Raw genomic sequence first — 27,897 nt, forward strand, 5'->3', positions numbered from 1 at the left:
GAACACTATGTACCCGGCACCCTGGTGTTTTGGGATGGGCCGGCGAACAAAACAAAAGGTCAGGTCTTTGCTCCTGTTAAGCTTACGTCCTACTAGCGGGCAAGACAAAATGAATTTTTAAAAAGCTAATATAAATAACTGCAAACTGATAAATGTGAAGGAGGAAATAAACAAGTGCTAAGACGGAGAATAACTAGAGGCCCGTTGGGTGCGTAAGGAAGGTCTCCCTAAGAAAGTGACTTTACTGCTGAGACCTGAGGGGAAAAAAATGAAGCAGTCATGAGAATATTGTGAGGAACAGCATGCTGCAAGCCAAAGGAACAGAATGTACAAAGGCCCTGGTCAGGAAAGAGCTCCTAGTCTATGTGTGTGTCTCCAGCAGCGTACACTAGACCTGCTGAATTTGCCTTGAAGAGGCTGAAGTTAAAACATAAAAACACTACCTCTCCAGCTGCCATCAGCAAAGTTTCAGGATTTCCTTTTGGTCCCAGGAACAGGGTCACCTGGCTGCAGAAGAGTCCTACACCAAGCCTCTGAAAGTCAGGCTCTTTCTCTCTGATCCTCGTGGCCATAACCCAATCCTAACCGTATCCCCCCACTTACCATCTGTAACTGTACTGAGGGTCTTTAAGGAGGAGAGGACCACCCCCAAACCCTGCATCCGTTCCCCACCTAATACATTCCCCCACGGGCTCCACATGACCTAGAATGGACTCCTGCCTTGGAGGAGGCATAAAAGGATCCATGGTGCTGCCCACCCAACCCAATGGACCTGACTTCTGACCCTCAGCTCCAACTTGACCGCTAATCAAGGTGCTTCCTGGGTCCAGGTCCCTCCTACTGACAGCACCTCTATGAAAATACAGGAAGAGAAGCCATACTCCAAGAAAACAGCCACAAGAGAGAAAGAAAGCTTTAGGGGCAGAGTTGAGCTGTGTTCTATCCTGATCTCTAGTTCTTGCTTCCAAAGAGTCTACTTCTAGGTTCTGGCATTAAACCTGGCAGCTCTTGGCACCTTCCAGTGCATGCAGTTTCTGGTTCCTGCCTTTATAGGGACAGAAAATAGCATTAGTTGAACCCCTGTAGTGTGTCTTACACAGTGCCATTAATTTCTGAGCACGCTTAGAGCAGAAAGTGGTCACCTTCATTTAGATGCAGAAGCTAAGACTCAGAGAAGCTGGTAGTAGCAGAAGCAGAAGCTGTACATTCTTGACCTCACTAACTCATTCCATCCTCACGACAACCCAATTTTTTATCACAGTTTTATTGATGAAGGAACAGAGAATTCAAATGTTAAATGATTTTCCCAAAATTGTGGAACTGAGGAATGATGCTAATTTGGGAGGGAGGGGGCTGGAATCAAACTGCTTGACTCCAAAGTCCCCACTCTTTCTACATTCCAGGCTGCCTCTTGTCTCTAGGCCTCTTTGCCTCATTCCCAGTGATGCTTCTGTAGATCTAGTTTCATTTCTATCAGGAGGGCAATGCCTGCTTCTGGGCAATGCTGCTCCCCACAGCCCAGGTGTGACTATTAAAATACTTAGCATCTTGATCTAGCCACCCTGGGCTGGGGCAGCACATTAGCCAAGGAATTAAGAACTCTGATCTCCCCTTTCCAATGACTGCTTTATCCTCTGATTTGGGGGGAACCACTAGGGTCAGCCCTTCCACGCCATCTCCCTACGTCCAGGGTTTGAGGTAGGACCATACAACTCACAGCCCAATTTGTTGCAAGATTTCTTCTAGGTCCGAACACCCACCCTCATTCTTATGAGTCACCATTGCTGCCAACGCAGCAATTATTAACACAACCACCTAAGTGCCTTTTAATTTTAATGCACATTTATTTGAACTGCAGGCTGAATCACCTGGGATGTGTTAGGAAGATTAAATTGAGGATTCCAGTGACTCATTTATAAATGTTTCCAGGGAATGGCAAGAAATTGGAGGACTATTTCCCACCAAAGAACAGAGCCCTGGCTACCTGCCCAGAAGATAAATCCCATCTGCTGAGTCTCAGAAAAGACTCCACCACGCATCTTCATTAGGGTGAAATAAATAGGGAGACTCCTCTTCTCCAGGGAGAAATCCAGCCAGGGCAAAGTAAAATGGACATATGGCAATAATGAAAGGTTGTTTGGAATATATATGTTTTGATTTAGTATTTGCTATCATTTATAAACGGGGAGGTTTTCCATAAAACTTAGGATTTTTGTCTTTTTTTTAAATTGGCCTTTCCTACATGGCAACAATGAACTGGAATTTATCAGTGATTGCCCCTCTTTAGTCACTGCACGTGCTTTAAATTTCAATACAGGACTCAAATCTCCTTATTTTCTTCTTCCATCTGGCCTCTTCACCTCATTTATGTTTCCTGCCTAGCTCTGGCATATGACTGAGTACCACACTGCTGGCGTAAGTGAATCCTAACACTGTTATGTGGCCTTGAGAAAGTTCCTCAACCCCTCTGGGCCTAGGTTTCTTCTTTTATAGGGTGGGCATTAAACTTGATGGCCTCTTGCGTTCCTTCCAGCCAAGACTTTGAACAATTGGCTTCTGCATTTTCTCAAATTTGAATCAATGTAGATGTTGACAAGTTGATTTCTCCCAGCCTGGCCTGTGGATTGCCACGACCACAGTAACTAGAGTCAGCCATGAAAAATCAACTTAACTGATGCTTCCTGCGTGCAAAGTACTTGCAGATCTGAAAATTCTAGAGCTAGGAGGAACCTTGAGAGAAACAGGTCCTGACCCCTTGTTTCATATAATAGGAAAATTGTAAAGTGAGCTCTGCAATGTGACAGGGCAAAATCTCGCACAGCCTGCACAGGGCTGCCAGTCAAGAGCTTTCTGTTGGCTGGATTTATCAAAGACAGAAATCCAAGTCCAAGTGTTCTGACTCCAAGTTCACTGTTCTGTGCTGCTCCTAAATTTGTGCTATTCCAGATATTGCCAACCCTGCTTTGGTAACTCCGAGCACGAACCCTAAATTTTCTGATGAGATCAATTTTCATTCAGTTTCAATGAGATAAAGATAGAGAGAAAAGTGACAGAGAAAGGGATCGAAGTAGAAACCCAGAGCATTACCAGAACTTATCAAAGAAAGGATGTAGTTTGCAAAACAAGTTTCCTGAGGACTGTCATCCAGGTGAGTCCTCCTAGCTCCTGCGTGTTTGCAGGAAGATTGCATTCTAGATGTGGGGCTCTGATTCTCCTGCCAGGAGCACACAGGTCTGAACAGGGGACGCTAAAAGAGTCAAAGTTCTCAGGGCCCCAGGAAATGAGGCCAGTGGTGGGACTGAAAGCAGCAGGTGGTGGGGAACAGCTGCTCTCTGAGAAGCTGCTTGCCCCCAGTCATTGCTGCCACATTCGCTGGGTACCGGGTACCATAGACTGAGATTTCAGGAACAAAGCCCATCAGAATCTCTCTGGATAAGGATCTGAACCTCAACATTTGAGGCCCCACTCTTCCCTGGGGCTTGTCCTGTTCTCCTATTTGAAAGGCCAATTAATCTCAATCTGAACTCAATTCAAGGAGCTTCTTGGAGGGCTGCAAACATTTTAATAGAAGACTTGACAACAGAGCTCTTTAAGGCCTGACTCTGATACTTCAATGGTGGGATTTCAGCTAGTGTGATCTCTGTGCAGGAGATATGTGGGTGCGGTGAGGGGTGGGTGGACAGGGAGACCTTCCTGTCCTTCCTAAAGACAACTGTGACAAGGCCCTCCTCACCCAACAGTACCCGCCAGCCCCGGATGACTCACTAACGAGAGCTGTCACGATCTCCTCCATGCTCTCCAGGAAGCTGCTGAGGTGCTGGGTGAAGGGCAGGTGTGGGGAGGTGACTTGGGCGACCACAGCCGCAGCCTCAGCCCGCGTGGCTTCTGAGTGGCTGTCGTCAGTCAGGATGTCGGCCAAGCACAGAACGCCATCCACCTGCCGATGGAGAGAGGGCACAGCCCTGTGCATCCTGGGAGAGCACACGCTCAAGATAATAATGAGAGAGACTCACAGCCCAGCCTGGACCCCAGTGACTCTGGGGGCTTATCCTTTGGCTCCAAAGAGATCATTGACTTCCCGTGGCATCTTAGACAGTGGACATCAGCGGGCGTCCAGGGGCTAGGCCAGGGCATCCACCAGAGCGAATTGTAGTAGAAAGAACAATCTCTTAGAAATCTCACATCCCTGAGTTCACATCCTAGCTCCCTCTCGCTTGGTCACTCAGCCTCTTTGAGATTGTTTTCTCATCCACCAACAAGGTATGAGGAGTTAAAGAGATGAAGCAGGTGATGCTGGATCCAGAAGTGATGCTTAACAATGTTGGCGCCCTCCTCCCTTCCTTGGGTCGGCAGCAGGCTGAGCTCATCAGCATCTTTCCTCCCGCATCTTGTCCTCCACCACCTTCCCCCCGTAGAGAGAGGGCTGCTCCCCTGGAGGCCTTGTTCTCTCTGCCCCCAGAGAGAAACAGACCTGGGCAGAGTGGAACCTGAATGCCAGATAAAGACTGCAGCTTCCAGTTCTGCTCCAGTCGGACCTGCTCTTGGCCTAGTAACTCCTGCTTACTGAGTGCTTGCTATAGGCCAGCTACACTGTGCATGTGTTACTACACCATTAGTCCTCATAACAGCCTTCTGAGGGCAGTGCTGTTGTATACAGCGTATGTGTTATTATACCATTCATCCTTTTAATAAGCTTCTGAGGTCAGTGTTGTTATTATCTTCAATTTACAGATGAAGAAACTGAGACACAGAAAGGTTCATTGACTTACACAAGATGGCAGACTTTAAAAGCAGTTGGTCTGGGATTTGAACCACAGTGGTCTAGCCTCAAAGCCCATGGTTTTGAAGAGGGATCACACTGCCTTCTAAGACGTGACACCTGAACTCAGACCCCAGCCTCCAGCAGAGGTGAGCAGGTGAGATTTGTTTAGAGAAAAGGCAGTAACTTGCTAAGGTTAGCTCAGCAGTGCCCCTGCAGCCCTCCGACGCCCCAGGACATCCGCCTGCCTGGGGACCCTGCCACCAAGGGCCAAGGAGACCTTCCCTTGTGAGGGGTCGGAGTGGGGAGGGGCGAGGCAGGGAAAGAGCTGGGGTGAGGTGAGGTGGGGAGGGGCCTGCGCTGCTGCCCTACACCTGCCGAGGGCCGGCCTCCTGTCCCTGCTCCCTTACTTCCTGCCACTCAGCTTCGGCTGCTCTCCAGAGGCTACATTTTGTTTGACTAATTACCCCCACCATGTTCTGGGCCTCCCTTAAATGCTCTTGGGAGTCTTAGGTCCATTAATTGTGAAAGCGTTTGGCAATCTCAGACTCAAAAGAGACAAATGTGGAAACAGGAGTCCGGGGAACTGTCCGCAATAAAACTCACCTGGATGTGCTTAATAAAAGAGCAAACAGGAGGCAGCAGCCCCTGCAGGACTGGGCTCGTGCCAGGTGTTTGACTAACAGGCCTCACCTGGGCCCAGGGAAGGACACGGGGGCTACTCTGGGCCTAGAAACAGGGAGCACCCCTCTTACTGCCAACCTAAGACGCCTCTGAGGCTTATCCGGTTCGTCCCCTTCCTCCTTCCAGCACCATCCAAGGCAGTAGCTAGGGAGCAACAGGGTCTCTAGTGGGGGAATGTCTCAGCCAATCCTATTCCCTAATCTCATCTTGGATGCAGACGGAGTTGCATCTCAGACCCAGTTGGGAACGGTGGTCAGACCCAAACCTCATCCCCAACGTCTGCTGGGAGATGGGCCAATCTGAATGCACCAGAGAGGCCAAGAGGTGGATGGTCCCGGAGGGTCTGTGCCCCTCAGGCCCTGCACACTAGGCATGCTTCCCAGCCCAGACTGCCACTCAGCAAACTCACTGAGCACAATCTTCCTGGGCACAGGCTGAGTGCCAGGCTTTGCACTGGAGCAGTGGGGCAGGGACAAGTGACCCGTCCTCAAGTGACTATTGGACAATGTGACTTCTGGTGAGGATGCTCCGTGGGAGACCTCCCGGAAGCCACTCTGACTTACTGCCCACACCCCAACTCGGGGAGGGTGGCCCTCCTCGGAGCTCATGTCCAGGCACATCTACTGTCATAACAGAATTTATCGCACTGGATGGCCATGTTTCTCCAAGTGGCATCTGTGGATGACACCAAATTCACTAAGAGTTTCTTCAAAACACATTCCTGGGCCTCACCCAGACCTATTCAACCAGGCTCTCTGGCGAGGCCTGGAATCTGCTTTTTAACAAGGTCTGAAGCCGACTTTATACACCAGCAATTTGGAGAAGCACCCTGGGATGTGATTCTCCACTTCCTTTTCTGTCTGGCTGTCTCTGACATCTTCCTGGAAGCTCTGCAAGCCTGGGGACCACAGCTTGTGCACCCGTGACTTCTCCAGGGCTTGCACATAGTAGGCTTTCAATAAAGGGGAAAAAATGCAAGAGAGAAAATGGGACCTAGGTGTGTCCTAAGTGAGGACACACTTTAGACGAGTGAAGGTAAAGAAGTGGCATTGCAGGTGGAGGGGATATCGTAAGCAAAGCCCACTATAGGAAGGGGCAGCTTTGGAGAACAGCCAGCTTGGGAACATGGACCCCAGGAAAGTGACTCTGGATTGTCATGTGGACCAACTGTCCAGGCCTCTGGCTCTGATGTCACTGACCGGCCACTTGGCCTCCTGCTAGCAAGCTGCCACCAGCCCAGATTGATCTCCGTATCCATCACCGTCTCAGCAACTCCAACCCAGTCCAGATTATCAAGCAGAAGCCCCTGAGGGGCCCTCTACCACAGGGCTCTGGGCCTCCCAGTGCCTGAACCAATGCCTGCAGTGTCAGAATATGCACAGGCTCTGGAGTCACACCTACCTGGGTCTGAATCCTGCTGCCATATCTTACCAGCCAGACAATTTTTGGTACCTACTTTGAGCCTTTATATATAATGAGAATAAAAATACCAACCCCAGAGGCTGCTGCAATCTGGAATTGTTAACTAAGAGAATGCAGGTACAGTGCTTGCCACATGGTGGTACCATCACTCCACCTTATCCCCCCCTGGCGGTTGCAGTCATCTCTCCTAGACTTGGGACCCTGAATCCTAGCTCGCCTCACTTTGCCTGCCCCAGCTGAGGTCTCCCAACTGGGCTTCTCTCCAGGGCTCCTTTCTGCAGGCTCCTCTGGGCCTGAGACCCCATGGAGAACCTCAGCCCTGTAGGTTGGGGCCCACAAGTTTACCCGCTTGCTTGGACGACTTTGGGTCATGCAGCCCAGAACTAGAACTTCTAAAAGGTCAGTGACTCCTCTTTTAATACCTGACCAGGAACAATAAGATTAATAATTACAATTCCTGAGAAGGGAACAGAGAGAAAAAGTACCACCCATGCATCTCTAATGTTCAACAAACAGTAACTGAGCCCCTTATGGTGAGAGATGCTAAACTGGGCAGACTGATACAGAGATGAATCAGGAATAAAATAAGAGACAGAGAAAGACAGACACATAGAGAAACCAAAGGTGGGGGGTGGAGGGAGAGATCATATGCTTAAAAGGATTGGGGAACTTGACTGGTACAAAACCCAGCCTGTCCATTCCTCTCTTATTTGACCTTTCTGAATCATCTCCCCCTGCTGAGAACTCTCTCTATCTAGGCCTCTCTCCTTCCTGGGCCTCCGCAATACCCACTTTTGGGCTCACATCCTCCTAGCTAACTGCTTCTTTTTTTTTTTTTTTTTTTTTTTTTGCGGTACGCGGGCCTCTCACTGTTGTGACCTCTCCCGTTGCGGAGCACAGGCTCCGGACGCGCAGGCTCAGTGGCCATGGCTCATGGGCTCAGCCGCTCCGTGGCATGCGGGATCTTCCCGGACCGGGGCACGAACCCGTGTCCCCTGCATCGGCAGGCGGACTCTCAACCACTGCGCCACCAGGGAAGCCCCGCTGTTTCTTAGCCACAGGTTTTGCCATCAGCCCACTTTGTACCACCTCAGTCAATAGCACCCAAACCCAAGTGGCCTCAATGACTCACTATGATGACCCCCTAGCCCTCCAGCCCTGACCTCCTTTCCCAAGATCCACATCTACATTTCCAGCCTGCTACTAGGTCTCTTGATGTTCAGTTCTAAAACGAATTTTCTGGGACATTTCACAGGCATCTCAAGCCCAGTTCACTTTCGGCTGAACTGCTCATCTTCCCCGCCTTCCCTCCTCGCTCCCTCTCAGACCCAGGTGAGAAGTCACCTCCTCTGTGAACATGCACCTTCCTCCCCCAGACAGAGGGTCTCTGTTCTCCCAGCTGCCACACCACTCTGGTGTGTCCACAACTAGAGCACTTATCGTGCTGGATCATCCTCCCCAGCTTACATGCCCATCCCTGCACTAGATCTGAGCTGCTCAGAGCAGCTCCTGTACTGAATCTTCTCTGGTCTCTAGTACCCAGCTGAGGCCTGACACACAGTGGTTAACTTGTGAAGTGTGGGCTGAATGATGAGGAAACAGAGGCACAGGGTGGGGAAGAGACTGCCCAGGCCACAAAGCAAGGTAACGCCAGGGCCGGGACTCCCATCCTGGTCTCCCCGCTCCTGGCCCTGTGGCCCCTCTGTGGGGCCTTTGGTGAGGCAACGTAGGTGAGAAGCCGGTGAGAGGGCCAGGTCAGTGAGGGCCGCTCAGCTCAGCTCCAGTGAGGGCCTGGGAGCAGCCCAGCCTGAGCCAGCTTCCTCCAACCCTGATCCCACTTCCTCCAACCCTGATCCCATTTCTGGAAAGTCTCCATCCCCAAACGCCCACTTCCCATCCTCAGTCATAAACTTAATGATGCCAAGAGAACAATCTAATCAAAGCACTTTCACATCCCTAAAGAAATTGCTGCTGGAAGCACTTAGAGGTAATTAGCTTTTACCTAGCGTGGAATGGGCCTGGGCAGAGGACAAGCTTTCCTCACGGGAGCGTGCTCACGTGTTGGTGAGGATGGTCTGGCCTGGTCACTACCTGGGCCGTAGGATCGATGCAACAGGAATCTGCTACAGAGGGAATGGGTGGGCTCGGAGAGTCTTACTGGGCAGTGGGAGAAGGAGTGTGGAAACCACGCAGTTGAGGAATCCAAGTGTACTGTAAACATCACGTCCAATTTATGAGCAATGTCCTCCTGCCGGTTTTTGGAAAAGCATCAGTGGTGGCTTTGATGTGAATATCAAAGGGACACTGGCTAGTATACAAAGGCCCATCATATATCAGTGGTGCTGGTCTGCTCCTTCCTAATTCCTTTTTGCATGTTTACTTTTTAGGGAAAGGCAGAGGAGTTGATTGTTGTAACAGATAAACAGATTCATGCAAATGCAGTGATAACTCAGCCTCAGTGGGGGAGCATGAGCTAAAGACCCCCCACATTTCCTCCTTCACCTTTCTGTCCACTTGGACACTAAAAGCCTGAAGAAAAAATAGAAGACAAGTGGGAACCACAAAGCAGTTGCAATCCTGCTCATGGATGGATCTGTCTGCCCAGAGTACAGCCAAAGGGAAAATTCAGGTACAGTCAGAGAGTGAAACAGGGTCGTGCCCAGGGAAGCAAAGACAAGTGTGGGCCAAGGGACAGGGCAAAACATTCGGTGGAATAAAGGAACCTACGAGCCAGAAACAGGATCTGATGAGGGCAAGGTTCAGGACAAATTCTGTGAACAATGTAAGGGGTTAAAGGCTCACTTTATAAAATGACGTATTTGTTCTAAGGAGTGGTGGTAGAGCTGGGAGCCCAGTAGAAAGCCACAGAAGGTGAAACGGGCCTTCAGGAGGATAACACTATCTTCCTCCCAAATGAACGCATCCAGACCCCACTCAACTTCTTTTGCTTTTTCAAACAAGAATCTTTGATTAAAAGCCAAATGTCAAAATAGACAAAAACAAATATGAATATGTAATAGGGAATGGAACAATGGATGGAAAGGATTATATAACCAGCTTGGCAGCAAAGTCAGTGAGGTGAGTTATTGAGGTGGAAAGAAATCAAGAATTAAATCACTTAAGAATATAAATGGAAAATAATTTCCCTGTCAAGCAAGTGATTTTCCTTAAAGCAGATTGTCGAAAAGATGCTCTGGAGGCATTGGGTAGTGGAAGGAGTGGAGTTTGTGAGAAGGTGTCAAAAGGTCACTAGGAAAAAGTTCATTTCCCTTTGGGTGAGGGTCACTAGGCATCTGCTGATGTGAAAGTGCCAAGTTTTCAGCAAAGCGCTACTGGCACAGCTGGGGATCTGAACTGTGCCAATGGGCTTCTAGACCAGTGGTTATTTGCCTGGTTCTCAGATGATTAGAATCATATGGGGAAGTTTTAAAATACTAATGCCTGGGCTTCACCACCAGAAATTCTGATGTAATTGGTCTTGGGTGGAGTCTTGGCCTCAGTATTTTTAAAGACTCCTCAAGTGACTCTAATGGAGATCCTGGGTTAAGCACCTCTCTTCTAGAGGTAGCTGTGGTACAGTGGAAGTTGCACAAGCCTAGGAGTAAGAAAAACCTGGGTTCATAACTTAACTGTGCTACCTGCTGACTTGGTGAAATGAGCAAGTTACTCATCTTCTCTAAGCCTCAGTATTCTAATCCTTAAAATGATAATAGCCACTTAATGTAACAGTGAATAAAATATCAAAAGCATTCCCCCTGAAATCAGTAACAAGACAGAGGTAGCCTTTATGGCCACTCCTACTTAACATTTTACAGTGGCCCTAGCCAATGCAACAAGACAACAGAAAGAAATAAAAAGGTATAATGATTGCAAAAGAGAAACTGTCATAATTTATAGATCACATGATTGTGTACATGTGTACATGATCCAAACCTGTATAAAATCCAAAAGAATCTACACACCATTAAAATTAAAATTAATAAGTGGGGCTTCCCTGGTGGTGCAGTGGTTGAGAGTCCACCTGCCGATGCAGGGGACACGGGTTCGTGCCCCGGTCCAGGAAGATCCCACATGCCACGGAGCAGCTGGGCCCGTGAGCCATGGCCGCTGAGCCTGCGCGTCCGGAGCCTGTGCTCCGCAACAGGAGAGGCCACAACAGTGAGAGGCCCGCGTAAGGCAAAAAAAAAAAAAAAAAAAAAGTGAATTTAACAAGATCATTAGACACAATATTCAAAATTGTATTTTCTATGTATTAAAAACAATTAGAAAATTAAAAATTTTAAATAACACTTACATTAGCATAAAAACATACCTAGAAATAAGTCTTAAAAAAGATATGCAAGATGTCGACACTAAAAACTTAAAACATCGCTGAAATTAAATACAGTCTATATAACTAGACAGGTACGCTGCATTTATTGACTGGAATACCCTATACTGTTTAAGAAGTCAATTATCCCAAAATTTATTTACAGATTTAAAGAAATGCCAATCAAAATCTTAAATTATATATAGAAATGTAAAGAACTTAGAATTACCAGGATAATCTTAAGCAAGAACAAAATTGGAGGATCTATACAACCAAATATTAAAATTTATTATAGACTGCAGGGACTCAGCCAGTGCCATGTTGGTACAAGGATGGGAAGAAAGATTAACTGAACAGAAAAATAGGCCAGAAACAGATTCATACCTGCGTCATCACTTTACCTACAACAAAAGCACCACTTTAATTCAGTGGTGAAAAGATGGTCTTTTTGATAAATGGTGCTGGCTCAATGGGATATCATATGGAAAAACACTGAATCCTGAACACCCAAAAAATTTAATTTGAAATAGACCATTGACCTAAATGTGAAAAGTAAAATAATAAAGCTCCTAGAAGAAAATATAGGAGACTCTCTTCATGATTTGGGGGAACACAAACCTTTCTTAAATGGAGACAAGAAGCACTAACTACAAAAGAAAAGATCAATAAATTGGACTTTATCAAAGTTAATTTCTATCCATCAGAAGACACCATTAAAAGAATGAAAAAGCAAACCACGGACTGAGAATATGTACTCTCGATACATGTATCTGACAAAGGGTTTGTATGTAGAATATGTATTTTTGAAGCTTATAGATTGATAAGAAAAACAACTCATTTTTTTTTAATGGGCAAAAGTGTCAAACAGACATTTCACAGAAGATAACCGAATGGTCAATAAGGACATAGAAAAATCGCTCAAAATTATTACTTGTCAGGGAGATGAAAATTAAAACCATCATGAGAGATCACTCTATGTCCAAGCAGGCCACAGGAAGGGCACTGCATGTCCAGCTATCACAAGGCTTCAAACTAATTATCTGTACTTTCTTTTTTTTTTTGGCCGTGCTGGGTGCGGTACATGGGATCCCCTGCACCCCTGCAGTGGAAGCACAGAGTCTTAAACACTGGACTGCCAGGGAAGACCCAAACTAATTATTTGTACTTTTATTTATTTACTTATTTATTTTGCGATACATGGGCCTCTCACTGCTGTGGCCTCTCCCGTTGCGGAGCACAGGCTCCGGACGCGCAGGCTCAGTGGCCATGGCTCACGGGCCCAGCCGCTCCGCGGCATGCGGGATCTTCCCGGACCGGCCACGAACCCGTGTCCCCTGCGTTGGCAAGCGGGCTCTCAACCACTGCGCCACCAGGGAAGCCCATATTTGTACTTTTAAAGTAGCCCAAGGGAGAATGAAACACTTCTTTGGAAACTGTGTGTTCATTATCTGTGTGGGTCTTTTCATTGCCCTTCTTTCTCTTGTCCTATAAGTCTCTTCCTCTTTCTCATCATTCTTTGCTCTCCTCGTCTCTGTCTCTGTGTGTGTGACCAAAGGACCCACCACCTGCTGTCAAGGGATGGCGGCTGCTGGTTCCTGTGCCTCTGTGCTTTGAGGGCTGGCCTGCTCTGTGCTGTTGGTGCCAGGCTGTTCCCAGGAAATGGGCCCTCCCTCATTAAATTCTGCCCCGAAACCTGCTCATTCTATCTTCCCTCAATCTCCTCACTGTCTCCCCTCCCTGCTATAGCAACTTCCTTTCCCCTGCTGGCCTCCGAGCTGGCACTGGCCCTACTCCAGAAGCCAAGGGGAAGCCAGTGCTGATGGTGCAGGCCCCACCTCTGCACCCCGTCCAGTGCCCTGAGCAGCCCTGGCTTCCTTCCCTGCGGCACAGCGTCCCTTCTCCCCAACACAAGAGGCGTGGCCGGGCTGCAGCTGTTGCTCTTTTCCACCAGGTGGCGCTGTTGCACAGCGCATGGGGACCCGAGGCCCGGCTGAGCTGAGCCTTCGCCCGCTGCTGCATTTAGGACTGAGGCTGCCCTCTCCAAACTCAGGTTTGGAGTGCAGCACAGCCCCGGAGCCAGCAGGGCCTTCCTTCAGTCTGGACGATACTGGCCCCTGATCTCTAAGTGAATCTCACAGGGAGAGGAGGGGGGAGGGGGGCAGAGTGCCTAATTCTGTTCTCTCCTCTTCACATCCTGGCCTCCCTCAAGTCCCCCCACCCATACCCTCAAGGCAGATGGAAGGCGTTGGGAGACTTGGCAGGTGGGGAAGGGAATGAGCCACACCCCCTCTAGAAAGCCCCTTTGCAGGTCTGAGGAAGGTGACAGTGTCAGTCCCCACTTCTGTCTGCCTGTCCACAGTCACAGCACAGACAGCTGACCTGGCACCCTCGGGTTCTCTGCACAGTCCGCCATCCAGGGCAGTTGAAGGCCCACACCTGGGGGCATGAGAGCTGGCGGAAGCTGATAAGGGTAGGTGGGTTGAGCCCCAAAGAAGGGTGAGGAGACATCTGGATCTCATTCCGAGGCATTTTCTCTCTCCCTCTCTCTAGGAACTACTACAAGGTAAAGAAGGCGCTTCAAGTCAGATTAAGCAGAGTTCTTGCCTGGCATCCATAGGTCCTCTCTCCCCACCCAGCCTCACTTACTTATTTAGACCTGACTCCATGAAGACAAAGTAGCTGCCTCGCTCTGGAGTCTGCACACGATGGTCCTTTTCGGCTAATGGGGTGGGGGGCATAGCAAACTGAACCTAGAAGCAAAAATGGGGTTCTCAGCCCCAGGCTCTGCCTCTGCCACTGTCTCTATGCCTTCCAGCCTCAACTTCCCCTTCTGTAAAATGGGCATGACCATCTCTCCCTGCCTTCCTTGCAAAATGATCATTTGAACCAAATGAGCAAAAGGATGAGAAAAACCGGTTTACTTTTTTTGCAGATTTGACTTATTTCTGACCATCTGCAGCCCTACAAGGGGCAAGCAGTGGAGAGAAAGTCCTGTAAAGCAGCAGCTAGAGAGACAGAGCCTCCCCACCATCCCCCAGAACCCGCTCCCTCCCACCCAGGGTCTCTGGGTCCAGGCCTCCCTGTCTGCAGCCTGGCCCTTCAGATGTCAGGACATCTCAATCCCAAGAAACGGGGATGAGGTGAGAGAGCTGCCTGGAGACAGGCAGCAATTTCTCCATTCCTCGCCACTGACGCTTTCCTTCTCAGACTTGAAGTTGAGCCCTCCTCCCCTCCCCGCTGCTCATCATTAATTTCTCCATCGATTTTCATTAAGCTCTCCTCTTGGCTCCAACACAGGATGAATTCCTTATTTGAAAAAATGAAATAAGAGGGAGGGGGTGGGAATAAAAAAAATCTCTTTTGAAAGCAAGATTGTCTCTGGTCTCAAGTCTGGAAGAGGCAATTACTAGAACCGTCTTGGAGGTTGTCTGAGGCTGTCTGAGCATTGGGTTTGGAATGCCCCCCACCCCTTACGGCCCTAGATTCTAGGTTCCTGCCCAGCCGCTCCCTGGACCCCAGTCCCCAGTCCAGCTCTAGTCCCCAGCCCCCCCCCCCCATCCTGGCCCCTGGCTCTGTCCAACATTGACTGCTGCAACAATAGTGCCCTGATGGTCCCATTACCCACTCAGAACAACCTGGAACTCTGCCAGGGCCATGGCAAAATCCCAGGACTGAGGCTTTCTGGGAGCATTGCAGGATTTTCCCCAGACCAACCCGAAAATGTGAAGACAAACAGGCCAGGAAAGAGGGAAGGGAAACAGACACAGGCGATTTCTTCCTCCAAGCAGGCCCCACCTGCATTGCTGCATCACATCATCATGGCAGCCCCACGGAGGAGGTGGCGTCCCGTTTTATAAAGAGAAAACCAAGGTTCAGAGAGGACTCACTTTCTAGCCCCCTCTCAACCTCCCCCAAAACCAGCAGTTCTCACCCTTGGTAATGCCAGTCCACCTTCCCAGCTCTACTCTGCCCCAAGGCTGCCCTGACCAGTCCAGGTGGGCTAGGTCACCTGGCCACCAGACAGAGTTGGGTCCATCTGCTCTCACTGGGCTGTGTGGCTCTGAAGCCCTCACTCCCTCTTTGGCCCTGATTTTCTTCATCCCATCTTCTCCAAAGTGGGTCTCAGAGAACACTGCCTCCTCTTCTGGGCTCCCCCAACTCACTGAGCACGGAGTTCCTAAAAGACTTAGAGCCCCACTGGCCTACCAGCCAGCTGTGGAGTCCCTCTGCCGAGGCCACTTTCCCCTGGCCTGCCTGGGGGCTCCACCTTGGTCCTCGGGGCCCAGCTCCACTGCTTCCTTGCTGCTGCCTTCACCAGCACCCCAGGCACAGGTGGTACCACCAGCCTGCAGCTTCTGATAGCCATGGGGCTACCACTTGGCCAGCCCATGTGGGAGACAGGGAACACAGCTGCCTGTCTCTCCTCCCAGAGCCCAGCGCAGGGGCTGGGGAATGAGGGGTGACTCTCTGCTGAGGACACAGGATAGACTTCCTGAAACTCGCTGCCCTGGCAGGAGCACGATGGTGAGAGGCTGTGGGCAGGATGAACCAGACCTCTGAAAAGAAAGCGTGGAGACTTGAAAGACCCTTCAGGCACCTCTGCAGAGGCCTTTGCTATGTCTTGACATCTCGCTGCTCCAAACCTGCTCGGGGAATATCCACGTCTGCCCTCTTCCCGGACCAGTACCCAGAGCCTGGTTCCCTGGGAGCCATTGCCCTGCAGTCCCCACCTTAGAAGGGCCAGCTCTTCCCAGGGTCACAGAGTATAAAGAACATGGGCTTTAGAAACCAGCCAGACGTGGGTTTGAATCCAAACTACACATTCATGAGCTGAGGGAACACGATCTCTGAGTCTCAGTTTCCTCACCTGTAAAATGGAAAGGTTGTAGGGACTCGTGCTCCAGCCCCACTGACTTCTCCACACTGTGCCCTGGGCAGCATCTTTGGTCACGCTATCCCCTCCTGCTGGCATGCCAGAGCTCTCTTCTCCACCAGACCATCATCTTCTTCAGGTCACTCATATTCAAAACCCCGGCAACTGGCATCACACCCGCCAAAATCAGAATAGCTACCATTTATTCAGCGCCTCGTGGGCGCCAGGCACCAGGTTACTGCAATCTATTTATCTCTGACAGCCCTAGGAGGTAGATTTCATCATGCGCATTTGATTGATGAAGAAACCACACCTCTGAGAAGTTAAGTAACTTGCCCGGGGGAAACGTGTCCAAGTTCGTAGGTGGGAAAGCCTGGATTCCCATACAGAAGAGCCTGACTCTCAAAGGCCACAGTTTTCCCGGAGCTGGGCTGCTTCACAACAAATGTGTGATGACGGAATGAATTAGTAGCGTGATGAGATGGTGAGGGACTGAGTGAGCAGGCAAGGAAACGAGTGAGTTGAAAGTAAGTGAACGACTGGATGACACAGAAAGAAGAAACAGGTGACTGGGTGAATCTATGGCCCCTCGAATGCTCCAAGCCCAACAGAGCTCGGGCATCACGCAGCAGGACCAAGGACGGATGGGCTGTCTGGTGACCTGACTAGACTCATACTCCGCAGGGGTCTGTGGGTGATTTAATGAACCACTTTAAGGTTGGAGGGAAGCGGTGGTGGGTAGCCGCATGACAGAAATGGACTTTAACCAAATCCAGCACATTTCTTGCTGCCAATTAATTACGGGAGTCTCAGGGAGGAGGCTAGGCCAGGAAATCAGGGGGAGGCTGGGACTTTGACATTATCTAAAGAGGGCATGAACTGTGCCGGGTGAGTGGGCAGCAGGCGAAAGCCCCAGGGCACCTGCGTCCCACCTCGCCTCTGCCTTGCCTGTCGTGCTGCGGCTTCTGCGAATCAGCCTGTCCCCGGATTTCTTCACCTTCCGTCCTAAACGTGGACAACGGGTGACCTCACCAGAGCATCTGAGGCCAGCGCTCAGCAGCCGGATCACAGAGCCCATGTGGGCAGGACCTGGGGGAGGGACAGGGGATCCAGGCCCTCCTGGGTGTCTCTAGAACATCTCACAGCTTTGGAAGCAACATGACGTGGAGGAAAAGAGCATGGACCTTAGCCTCACGTATTGGAGTTGAGTCCTGGGTTGGCATAATGGTTCACAGCCCAGGCTGACTCTGGCTCAGCAGAGCTGGGATTAAATGATCGCCAGGCCATCTATTAGCTGTGTGCGCTTGAGCAAGTTGCTTCACTTCTCTGAGTCTCCCTTCCTTCTACAAACCACATGGATGATAACAGCACCAATGGATTAACGATTAAGTGACGCCATGAAAGATGGGGTTTAACAAAGTGCTTGTCCAAAGCAAGTATTCGATAAATGTTATTATCCTTTTAGTCACTGTCATGATGTCCTTATTACCTGATAGAATAGGGGTCGATAAACATTTTCTGTAGAGGACCAGATAGTAAATGTTTTTGACTTTGTGGGCCTCATGGTCTCTTGCAATTATCTAATTATGCTGTTGTAGAGAAAAAGCAGACATAGAGAACACCTAAACAAAGGAGCCTGGCAGTGATCCATTAAAACTTTATGGATCAAAAATTTGAATTTCACATAATTTTCATGTGACACAAAATGTTCTTCTGATATTTTTACAGCCATTTAAAAATGAAAAAAAAATTCTTAACTCATGGGCTGTACGTGTCAAAAACAAGACAGCAGGATGACTTCGGCCCACAGGCTATAACTTGCCACCCCCTGAGCTAAAACGTAAGCTCTAAGAGGACCAGGGGTTTTGTCTGTTACGTCACTTCACATCTCTGGGCCTCGGTTTCTTTGTCTGTATAATGGGGATGCTTGCACACTCAAGGCAGATATCAAATGGAATCAGGCTGCCTGTGAAGACACTTGGCAAGTTCTGACTGCAGAGCTGTAGTAGCTGTTTCCGACCACACGGGGGCTCCTTTCTGACAAGACTCCCTCCCGCTCACTGCCGGGCACAGAGTTATTTCAGAAGTATCTGCGTGTGGAAAGTAATCTGACCTGGAGGAGGGGAAAGCCCAGAGACGGTGACCTTCTCCTGTGCGAGTTGGGGGCGGGAGAATTAGGACTTTGGCCAGAAAGAGCAAGGTGGTCCGGGTTTAGCGGCTGGGATTTTTTTTGGCAGTCTGAGAGTATCCATTAAACCAGTGAGTCAGTGAGGTCGACTGGGCATTAGACAAGCAGACGGGGTCCAAATCCTGGCTCCAAAACTTACTCTGTGATTTTAGGTGAGTCACTTACACTGGCTGAGACTCAATTCCTCGTCTTCAAGGTGAAGATATGAATCGTGCTCACCTCACGAGGTTCTGGTGGGTTAATGAAGGGAATGCGTGTAAGGGGCTAGCTCAGCACGGGGCGCTTAGTAAGCCCTCAGGCGCTGAGTGTCCCCCGTCCTCTTGCTCGGTGGGTAGGGGCTGGCTCCCAGGCCGGTGGCCCACCTGGCCTGGGAAAGACGCATTGGCGCCCTCTGGCGTTGGAGCCCCGCGGGAGAAATTGCCTCCACAGCCTTCCCAGCTGCACAGGTTTTCACTCTGAGCAAAGAAAGTCCTGCTGTCTTTCTTCCCTGGATTGAGGTTTCCCTGCTGCTCTGCAAACTCTCTAAAGCCAAGAAATGTACTGCTTTTGGAGAACTGGTGATTCTAGTCCCTTCTGCCTTTTCCTCCCCTTATTCCTGCCAACCAGCATGAAAGAAGATGAGAAACAAACGCGTATGGCCATTTCCCGCTGTCTAAGGAAGAAGATTTTATGGGAGAAGAGAGGATTATTCAGCACATGAAGCTGGAAATGCTCGATGCATTTACTTCATGGAGTCTGTGTGTCTCGCCACTGCCTCTCTCCTCCATTTTATCACCTAAGCAAGCACACACAAAGGCTTCTGACCCCATGGGAAGGGGGCACCCTGTCCAGAGGGCTGGCACTAGCTCCTTCACCACTTTGCTGTGTGACCTCAGACAAATTACTTCCCCATTCTGAGCCATAGCCTTCTCATCTGTAAACTGAGCAGATTTCCCATGCACCCTCCATCCTCAGCTAAAAGCACCTCAGAGCCTGTGATCCTGGGACTCTGTCCCATAACCTGAGCAGATTTAGAAAGAAGCAGGGTAGAATGTAAAATGACCATCTGTCTAGGAGTCCGGACCAAAGTAAAGAAACTGAGGGTAGGGTGGAGGTTTTCTGGGCAGCCAGGACCAGACTGCGGGAAATGGATGCAGAGGAAGGGGAGAAGTTTGCTGTCCCATCCCCATTTAGACCAGTCACGAGAACAGACTCGAGGTAACTACCCCTCACCCTGCAGGCACCACAATTGTCACCAGGTCATACCAGGCCTTTCTATCTCTCTTCCATAAAAAAAAATCAGCATCTTTCCTTGAAATGTGGTTGAGAAATCCCCAAGTGTCGGCACTAGCCTCCCAACCCTCCTGCTAACATCCCTGAGGACCCAGCTGCAGGCGCAGACCCACTCAGGCAGAAGTGTTGAAGCAGCCTCAGCCCTACAAGCTGGGGTAATTGGGAGGTGGTAGCTGGAATCGGTCACGTTGCCCTAGGTTGGCCTGGAGCTAGGCACCTGGGACTGTCAAGTCATCACCTGCCCTCCAATCTTGGCCACCTCCAGTGGTGTTGACCCATCATGTGCTTGGACTCCAGTTTCCCTTTCCCTTACCCAAGCCCTCTTTGGGTGGAGCCCACCTGCTTGCCCAGGCACCCATGCCCACCCTGCTCATGCCTATCCTGTCCCCGGAGGAGCTGGATCCTCTTCCTTCTGCTGGGGTCCTGCCACGAGAGAAGGACCAACCGCCCTTAACCTCGACACCCCTCCCCACCTGACTTGCCTGCCTCCTGCTGTGTTCCCCCCCACCTCCCACCCTGCCCCGCCAACCAGGCTCTGTTGGCCACTCCACCCAGGAAGTGCTGAGTGTCTCTCTGGACCCTGCCTTTCCCGCTGAGCTCCTCAGTCTCGGCCCCCTTCATGTCTTCATCGACCACAGTCAAGATCCCAGCAGCCCCACATGAATGATGCCTGGGAACAGGAGGGACTCGGGACTTGCTCTTGCCAGACGTCCACCAGGAGGTCGCTCTCCCCATTCACCCACCTGCTCAGGGACCTCAGGCCCCACCCAGCCAGCCAGCTGCACCCTTACCTTCTCCAGCTGGTGGACACCCTCCTCCACGCAGCAGATGGAGGCCAGCGTGCGGAGCGCCTGGGGGTACAAGCACCGGAAACTGTCCTGCCGGCAGACCTTGAAGAGCGCCACGACCCCACCCTCCTGCCAAGAAAAAGAAAATGTCACATGAACTCACCGTGTGACCTCTCCAGGGGCCGACTCAAGAATTACTGATACCCCTCACTCAGCAGGTGTGTTTTGGGGTCTGTAGGGTGGCAGAATAGCCACCCCAAAATATGCTGCTTTAGTGTAAAGATTATTTTGAGCTGAAGGCAATTAAGAAGAAGCAGATACAAAATAAGATCTCTGTCCTCTCCCTATTTGACTAAAAGCAGGACATAAATTTAAAAAGATTATACCCCCTCTCCCCTCTCTACTAGGAAGAACAAGAGTTAATCGCTGGAGACAATATTAGACCCTTATCAGCCTGGATTTGGAACCAGAGGAATCCACATAGCAGACTTCAGTCTTTATCTACTATTAGTTTCCCATCTATGTGTCTTCCCACAATTTGCCACCCCTAGAGAGTCAAGGTTCTCTTCCTTTGTCTTACCACTTCTCTAAAAATATACCGTTCCTTTGCTAAGATGCTACGTTAAGCCCAAGTTCTAACCAAACCTTTGAGTTACTCATCTCTGACCATTCCCATGCATAAGTACAGTGCAAGTGCTAATAAACCTGTTTTTTTTTTTTTAATTTTGTTAATCTGGCTTTTGTCAGCCCAATTTACAGGGCCCCAGCCAGAGAACCCAGGAGTGTAGTAGTAAAAAAGAATGTTTCCTCCCCTCTGGTTTCTACACACACACACACACACACACACACACACACACACACTCCCAAGCTCCCACATGTGTTACAGTGAAATGCCACCTCCAGGAATAATGTCACTCTTGGTAATCTAAACTGGAGGCGAGGGGCCAGGGCAGGCACACGTGCTGGGGCCAGGCTCAACCCCAGGTAACACGGCTCCCAGACTCCTGGCAACACCCCTCAGCAGCCGCCATGGAATAAGCCTAGAGTTGTCAGAAACAGGTTCTAGAAACAAGTCTGAGGCAGATGGAGGGAACTGAAAGCTAGATGCCTCGTGCTGGTTCTCACTATGCCGGTGACCACCTGTTACTTCTCAGATGCTCCCACCACCAGGGCAGGCACAGAAAAGGGAGCTTATTTACCTCAATACTATAATTTATTTCCATTTGGGGGGTGGGAAAAACTGAAGTCCAGATGGGTGAAATAATCACCCCCAATCCACACTGGTCTTGTTTTCACTGCTTCACTCCAATTTGTAAAAGGAAAAAAGAAAAAAACCTTTAGGATTGATCTGCCGAGCTCTTGAATGTGAACCTGTACTTTTCCTTTTTGAGACCTTGTGGTGACCTCCCAGGAGAAGTCTGAGAGGATTTCTGAAAAGAGTCTGGGAGTGAGGTGCTCATCCTAACTGGACATATTTATTCTGCAGAAAAATCACTGAAGCCGCCTTGGATCCCGGAGCAAAGTGAGAGAGAACAACAGATCACAAAGGCGACTCACCACACGTCCAGCAAACTGGGGGCAACCCCACCGTGGACATCCACGTCCAAAGCAGGGGAAGCTGGCTATCCCACATCTGGCTTTGCCCTGTTTCCTCCTTCTCCCCTTCCCTGAGGGCTGGAGGGGTGCCTAGGAGTGGCAGCAGGAAAGAATGCACGAGCAAGTGGTCTGAACTTGGTCCTGAGGGGCACTTGCCTGTAACCGCGCCACTCCTGGCTCTAACTATGCCCACTGCCCTCGGTTCCCCAAACTGAGAAAGATGTTACAGGAAGAAGGAGGTGGGTTCAGCAAAATTACCATCCCCAGTCAGATTTTTCAGAACTCTCTCAACAAAAAATGTACTATGCACGAAACAGGCACTGTTCTGTGTCCCCAGGGACGTAGCAGTGAATGACTGAAAGGATCATGTATGAGTAACCAGAAGAAGCAGCAATGACCACTACGGCCCAGCACAGCCTCACTGCAATGTCACCCCAGATCTCCCCTTCCCCACACCCCACGATGATAAGCCCCGGGCCCTTTGCAGTCTAAGAGTTTGCCTGCTCACCACTGCAGGGACCAAGATGAGAGTATCCAATTCTGGGGGAGTTCAGAATTTCTGACATTTTATAATATTCCTCCTTCCTTTTAGGGTAGTTTATTTGGTGGGAAAGGACTGGTACATTTGTTCAGGCAGCACAAAAATATTAATGGTTTATTATATGCCAGACCCTCTGCTGGGCACTGCCTCAGTCCCTGTCCATGCTGAGCTCCTTGTCTGGCAGACAACGTTAAAAGCAGGAAGAAATCTGGGTAGCTGTGTATTGAAATGGGGAGGGGTTGCAGGGTTAAAAGAGCACAGAGTAGGAACTCCTGACATAATTTGAAAGGGGATGGTTATAGAAAGGTCAAAGGGTCACTTAAAATGATGTGATTTTAAATGCACATCATTATTCTGATAAAAAATATGCTCTGGTATGGGGACAAGACACATACCCCTCTGAATTCTTGCTCCACAGTCTTTTATCCCTGCCTGCCTACTTTCCCACGGTTCCTGGGACATCTGATAAGGGTTGCACATAAAGACCTTACCCAGAGAGTCACTGACATAAGATCAAATTACTCTTTAAAGTAAGAAGAAAGAACAGGAGTCCTAAAGTCTCCCTGGCCAGCCTTGTTGGCTATTAATGACCTCCCACCAGATGTAAATATATATATATATATATATATATATATATATATATATATGTTTATATGTTTATATATGTATGCATGTTTATATGTGTGTGTATTTAATCATATATAGTACAAATCTTATTTATATATGTACAATGTTAGATAGATATTTACGTCTGGAGCAGACAATGAAGAAATGACGCCAAAGAATGGGAGGCAGAGAGCCAGGATCAGTGTGGCAGCCTTCCTTTGGCTCAGGAGACGCCAAGTCTAGCATAACTATATTTAAGCCTCTGCATTCTCATTACATCCTTTCCCAAGCCTGTGAAAAATGGTCTTCTTAGCATTTTTAGCTACTAGGAGAAGAAGGGGGAATCCTGAACCCAGACTGAGGGGATTCTGGATCAAATCCTGGCTCTGCTGCTGGCAATCTTTGGTTAACAATGGGGTCGAGACAGCTACATGACTCAGCTGTTGAAGGAGCAGTGAGTTAATGTTGTGAAAGGGCCGAGCACCCAGTGAGGGTGGGTGGACCTGGACAGCCAGGTTGGGATCAGGTCACAGAAGGCATCCTGGTTAGAAGGGTGTCTCATACCCTCATGAAAGGTGTCCCAAGGGCTGGAATATGTGGGAGGGAGAGGAGATAGAAAGTGAGATGGAATGTGAAGCCCCCATTGAGGACCAAAAAGAAGCACTCAGCTTAGAGTGGGACCAGGAGCTGCCTGAGCTTGTGGATTCGCACTGTTGGCTGGAGGTTGTTTAATTTTATAGAAAGCTCTGGGCTCGGAGCCCAGCTGTATAATGGTATGCATTATTCAGACAGGCTCAGGGTAAGCTGTCATAAAGCTGGAGGAGGCCACTTGAGGGGTGTGTAGGCTAGTGGTGGGAGGAGGATAATAGAGGAGCTGAAGTGGTGAGGAAGGGGTAATTTCAACAACGTACAGGGGAGTTTTCAGTGCTCTGCACTCAGGAAGGAATGGGATTATTTGCCACCACTGTCATAGGGAGGACTGGGTTTATTTCTTGGCCATCAGAGGAACCCAAGGGGATGAGAGGATAGACCTCAGACAGGTTGCCCAAATCATCTCATGGGGGTAGCTCAGATGGATGAAGGACCCAAGGACAGACCACACCGGGCTCCAAGGAGGTGAATGAGGAAGGCCACTGGGGGAAGCTGCCCCACATCTGTTACCATATTGGGCATATTTCCTGAGCATCGGAGGTGAGGATGCTGTGCAGGGCATACCAGGAACTCCCAGCCCCTTTGTCACTGTCAGGACTGGAAACCCAAACATCGATTTTGCTGGAGGACCTAGTCTCTGCATCTTCCAGACTGGGAAGATGGGAGTCATCATGGAATCATCTCTCTGCATCAACCCTCCGTCTACTCTCCCCCAAGGACTGGAGACAGAAGAAGGTTGATATTAAAATTCTGGAGTCAGCAGATCTAGTTAAAATCCCATCTGCATTTAATGTGCATGAACTTCTCTCTGAGCCTCTGTTCCCTATTCTTAAAAATGGGAATTATAATTATAACACATCATTAGATTATCCGGAGGATCAGATGAGATGATGAAGGGAAAGCTTAGTGCAGTGTTTGACATATAGAAAGGATGCAGTAGATAATAAAGATTGTGGAGAGGGGAGGAAGGCAAGGGAGGATGGGGATGAGGAGAAGGCAGACAGGAGGAAGAGGAGGGAGCCGGGCTGCTGAGAGGCAGTTCAGGACAGCAAACAAGAGCATAGCCTTTGCTGTCAAACAGCCAGGTTCAAATTCACCTTGGCCACTTACTAGTGGAGATTTTTTTTTTTTTGCGGAGCACAGGCTCCGGACACACAGGCTCAGTGGCCATGGCTCACGGACCCAGCTGCTCCGCGGCATGTGACATCTTCCCGGACCAGGGCACGAACCCGTGTCCCCTGCATCAGCAGGCGGACTCTCAACCACTGCATCACCAGGGAAGCCCACTAGTGGAGACTTTTAAAGCTCCCTAGTGATGCTAATATGCCTACAGGGTTGAGAACTTTTGAGTCACACTTTGGCCCAAGAAGCTGAAGGGCCAAGGATTGAACCAGAAGTCACCACTGTGGGCTTTAGGATCATGAACTCTGAATTAAAGAGACTTGGGTTCTAATTCTGACTCCACTCTTTATCAGTCGTGTGACCTTGAGTCAGCCTCTCAAACCACTTCCTCAACTATAGATGGGAAAAACATGATAACTACTTGTTTGGATGATTTTATGATTTAAAAGAAATAACGTTTGCAAGGCATTAAGCACAGTGGAGAGCGCCCTTAAACGTTAGCTATTGCTGTTGCACACAATTTACTTCTCCCTTGACCAGAGTTGACAAGCATTTACCCTCCTGTTCCAGATCTCCTTAAAGGCTTAGATCAGTGAGTCTGAGAGTGGCCATGCCTCAGAATCCCCTGTAGAGCTTATTAAAATGTGGATTCCCAGGTCTTACCCCAGGACCTCGGTAAATCTTGGAGGGCGACAAACCATTTATGTTGTGTTTTCCAAAAACTCCCTGAGGGATTGTGCTGCAGGGTTAGGACTGGGAACCACAGAGCTGGAGCATCTTCTTGTGACTGACATCTTAAGTCTATTGAAGGATGTAACTTTGATTCCAGTTAGATCATTATTCTATCCCCAATGGTAATGTCATTTCTCAAGTTTAAAAAAAAAAAAGAGGCAAAAATAAAACAGAAGGCCTTAGCAAGCCCCCTAGGGAGCTACCAATTGCCTGTATTTGTTCTAAGTGTTTGGATCCAACACTTAGAATGAGTGCAGGGGCAAATTGACCACGAAGTTAATGAATTACAACTCCCATGTAATTAATGAAAACCACCGCCCTCAATTTTGTCTTTCCTTCATGTCATAGTGCAGTGACAGCAGGCATTTTTAAGATCCAGCCAAGAACCTAAGGTGGAAGGTATGTTGGGTTTGGGTTTGGTGGGATATGTGAAGATGAGGGAGGAGGGTTGATATTTATAACAGACACCTCGTGAAGAAAGATGATAGAGGCTCCAGGGGCACCATCTTCTTGTCTCAAGTGGGAAATGAAATCGAGGAGTTAGCCACTATTAAAGATGGAGACACCAAGGCCCAGAGAGGGGAGGTAACTCTTCCAAGGTTACATAACAAGCAAATGCTAGAGCCAGGACAGGCTTCCTAAGCCAGCTGTCCCCACCAAACTAGCTTCCTCACACTCTCCCCAGGCCCATCACCTTGGCCCCCATCCATGAAGCTCACCTTCGCTATGATGCGGCACAAGGGAGCCCCCTCTTGGGTCAGGCTGAACAGGTTCCCTGTGGTGGATTCTGTGGTGTAGATATTGTCCGAGGCATCGATTTTTCTCACCAGTGCCTAAGAAAAGAGAGCAAAGTCTGATGGTTACTCACTCATCTACCTTCTGCTCACCTTCCTTAATGGAATACCCAAGAGTGTCCTGAAATCGGTAATCCTGCCCCATCTCCACTACCCCATGATGGGGGTGATGAGTTTCTAACTTAGGGAAAGACATGAATCAGGATGAGGTCTGAGCTACATTTCAGAAATATGGGATAATTTCATACCCCTGGGGCATGGACAACCAATGCGCCCCACTCTAGTCAATCAGAAAATCAACTCTCATCACTGATGGGCTCAGCTCATCACTGACGGGCTCAGCAAGCACTTTTTGCTATTCTACTGGCTCCTGATGAGAACAGAAACCATCGGTGAAATAAACAAACCATCAAGTTGAAAACCAATGAGTTGCTACAGATATGACCAAAGAATTTGCTCATTTTGGATGGCCGTTAGCTAAGGGCAAAGTCCCGCTGGGTGATGGGTTCAGGAGATGAGTCAAGAGAAACATTCTACTCTGTAGTATCTTCCTGCTCAGAGGACATTTGCCTTAGGTGGACAGCCAGGCCAACACAGCAACCTGGTATCCTGTCAAAGACTGGGTAGCTCAGTGAGGAATGCCACTAATGACAGCTGAAGGATCTAAGGCTGGTGGTAAGAGGGCCGGGAATGACCAAGCACAGCACCCTGGGAGGCTCAGGAAGAAGAGCAAATGGAAAATTCATCAACAAATGGGACATGAAGATTATTCCTAGAAGAGTTTAGCTTATTTCTGGGAGAAAGCTTTTCACGGAACTTGAAACCACTTCATAATCAGTCATTTGTTTTGAAGGTTGTGATTCATCAATTAGAGATGACTCCTACCTGCTAATTAATGTTCATTGCTTGAGTTTCTCCTGGGAGGTTGTGGAGATGGAGACTGGGGAGACTTGCCTTTGGGGGCCTCGTGCGAGAAAGTAGGACCTCTGGGAAGACACTTGTGCAATTTCAGTTGCCGTGTTTATTTTAAAAGATGAAAAGGGATTTGTTTCAAATTCATACTGGTGTTATGGAAAAGACACAAGGAAACTAGGAGATCTCAGTTCCAGTGCCAGCCTGCCTTTTTTAACACACTACATTGATGAGCAAGTATGTATATGGTTAAAAGTATGGACTCCAGAGCTAAACTGCCTGGGTTCAAATTCTGGCTCTGCCACTTCTAAGCTCCCTAGAGCAAGTAACTCAGCCCTTCTGCACCTTAGTTTCCTCATCTGTAAGACGGCAGAAATCACAGTGTCTATCTCTTATGGTTGTTGTACCCATCTTTTAAAGTTGCTAATATATATAAAGAACTTCTAAAGGTATCTGGCACATGGAAGCAAAATAAAATTCTTAACAGTTTTTATCTTGAGATCTTGGGCAATTGAGATAAGCCCCCTAGGCCTCAGTTTCCCCATTTGTAAAATGATTTAAATTAAAGGGGTTTGAGTCTCCAGGTAAATAGCTCTTCCATTTTTCTTCTTTATTCAAACTCAGAATTCTTCACACATAGCAATATGC

General features: G+C 49.0%; 1 protein-coding gene across 2 annotated transcripts in view; it reads right to left on the reverse strand.

Moving 5' to 3' along the window:
- INSC (INSC spindle orientation adaptor protein) overlaps positions 1-27,897 on the reverse strand; it is a gene marked incomplete at its 5' end in the record, with an annotated part of 126,145 nt that overhangs the window by 22,541 nt on the left and 75,707 nt on the right. Inside the window, 3 exons of one of the 2 annotated variants that reach the window (XM_079929648.1) lie at positions 3,766-3,937; positions 20,299-20,424; positions 26,263-26,376. In XM_079929648.1, the coding sequence (XP_079785774.1) occupies positions 3,766-3,937; positions 20,299-20,424; positions 26,263-26,376 (412 nt within the window). The remainder of the gene's footprint in view (positions 1-3,765; positions 3,938-20,298; positions 20,425-26,262; positions 26,377-27,897) is intronic. The other variant, XM_079929649.1, reaches the window with a different exon arrangement.

Source organism: Stenella coeruleoalba (assembly GCF_951394435.1).
Source record: "Stenella coeruleoalba genome assembly, chromosome: 8".
NCBI classification, from domain to species: domain Eukaryota; kingdom Metazoa; phylum Chordata; class Mammalia; order Artiodactyla; family Delphinidae; genus Stenella; species Stenella coeruleoalba.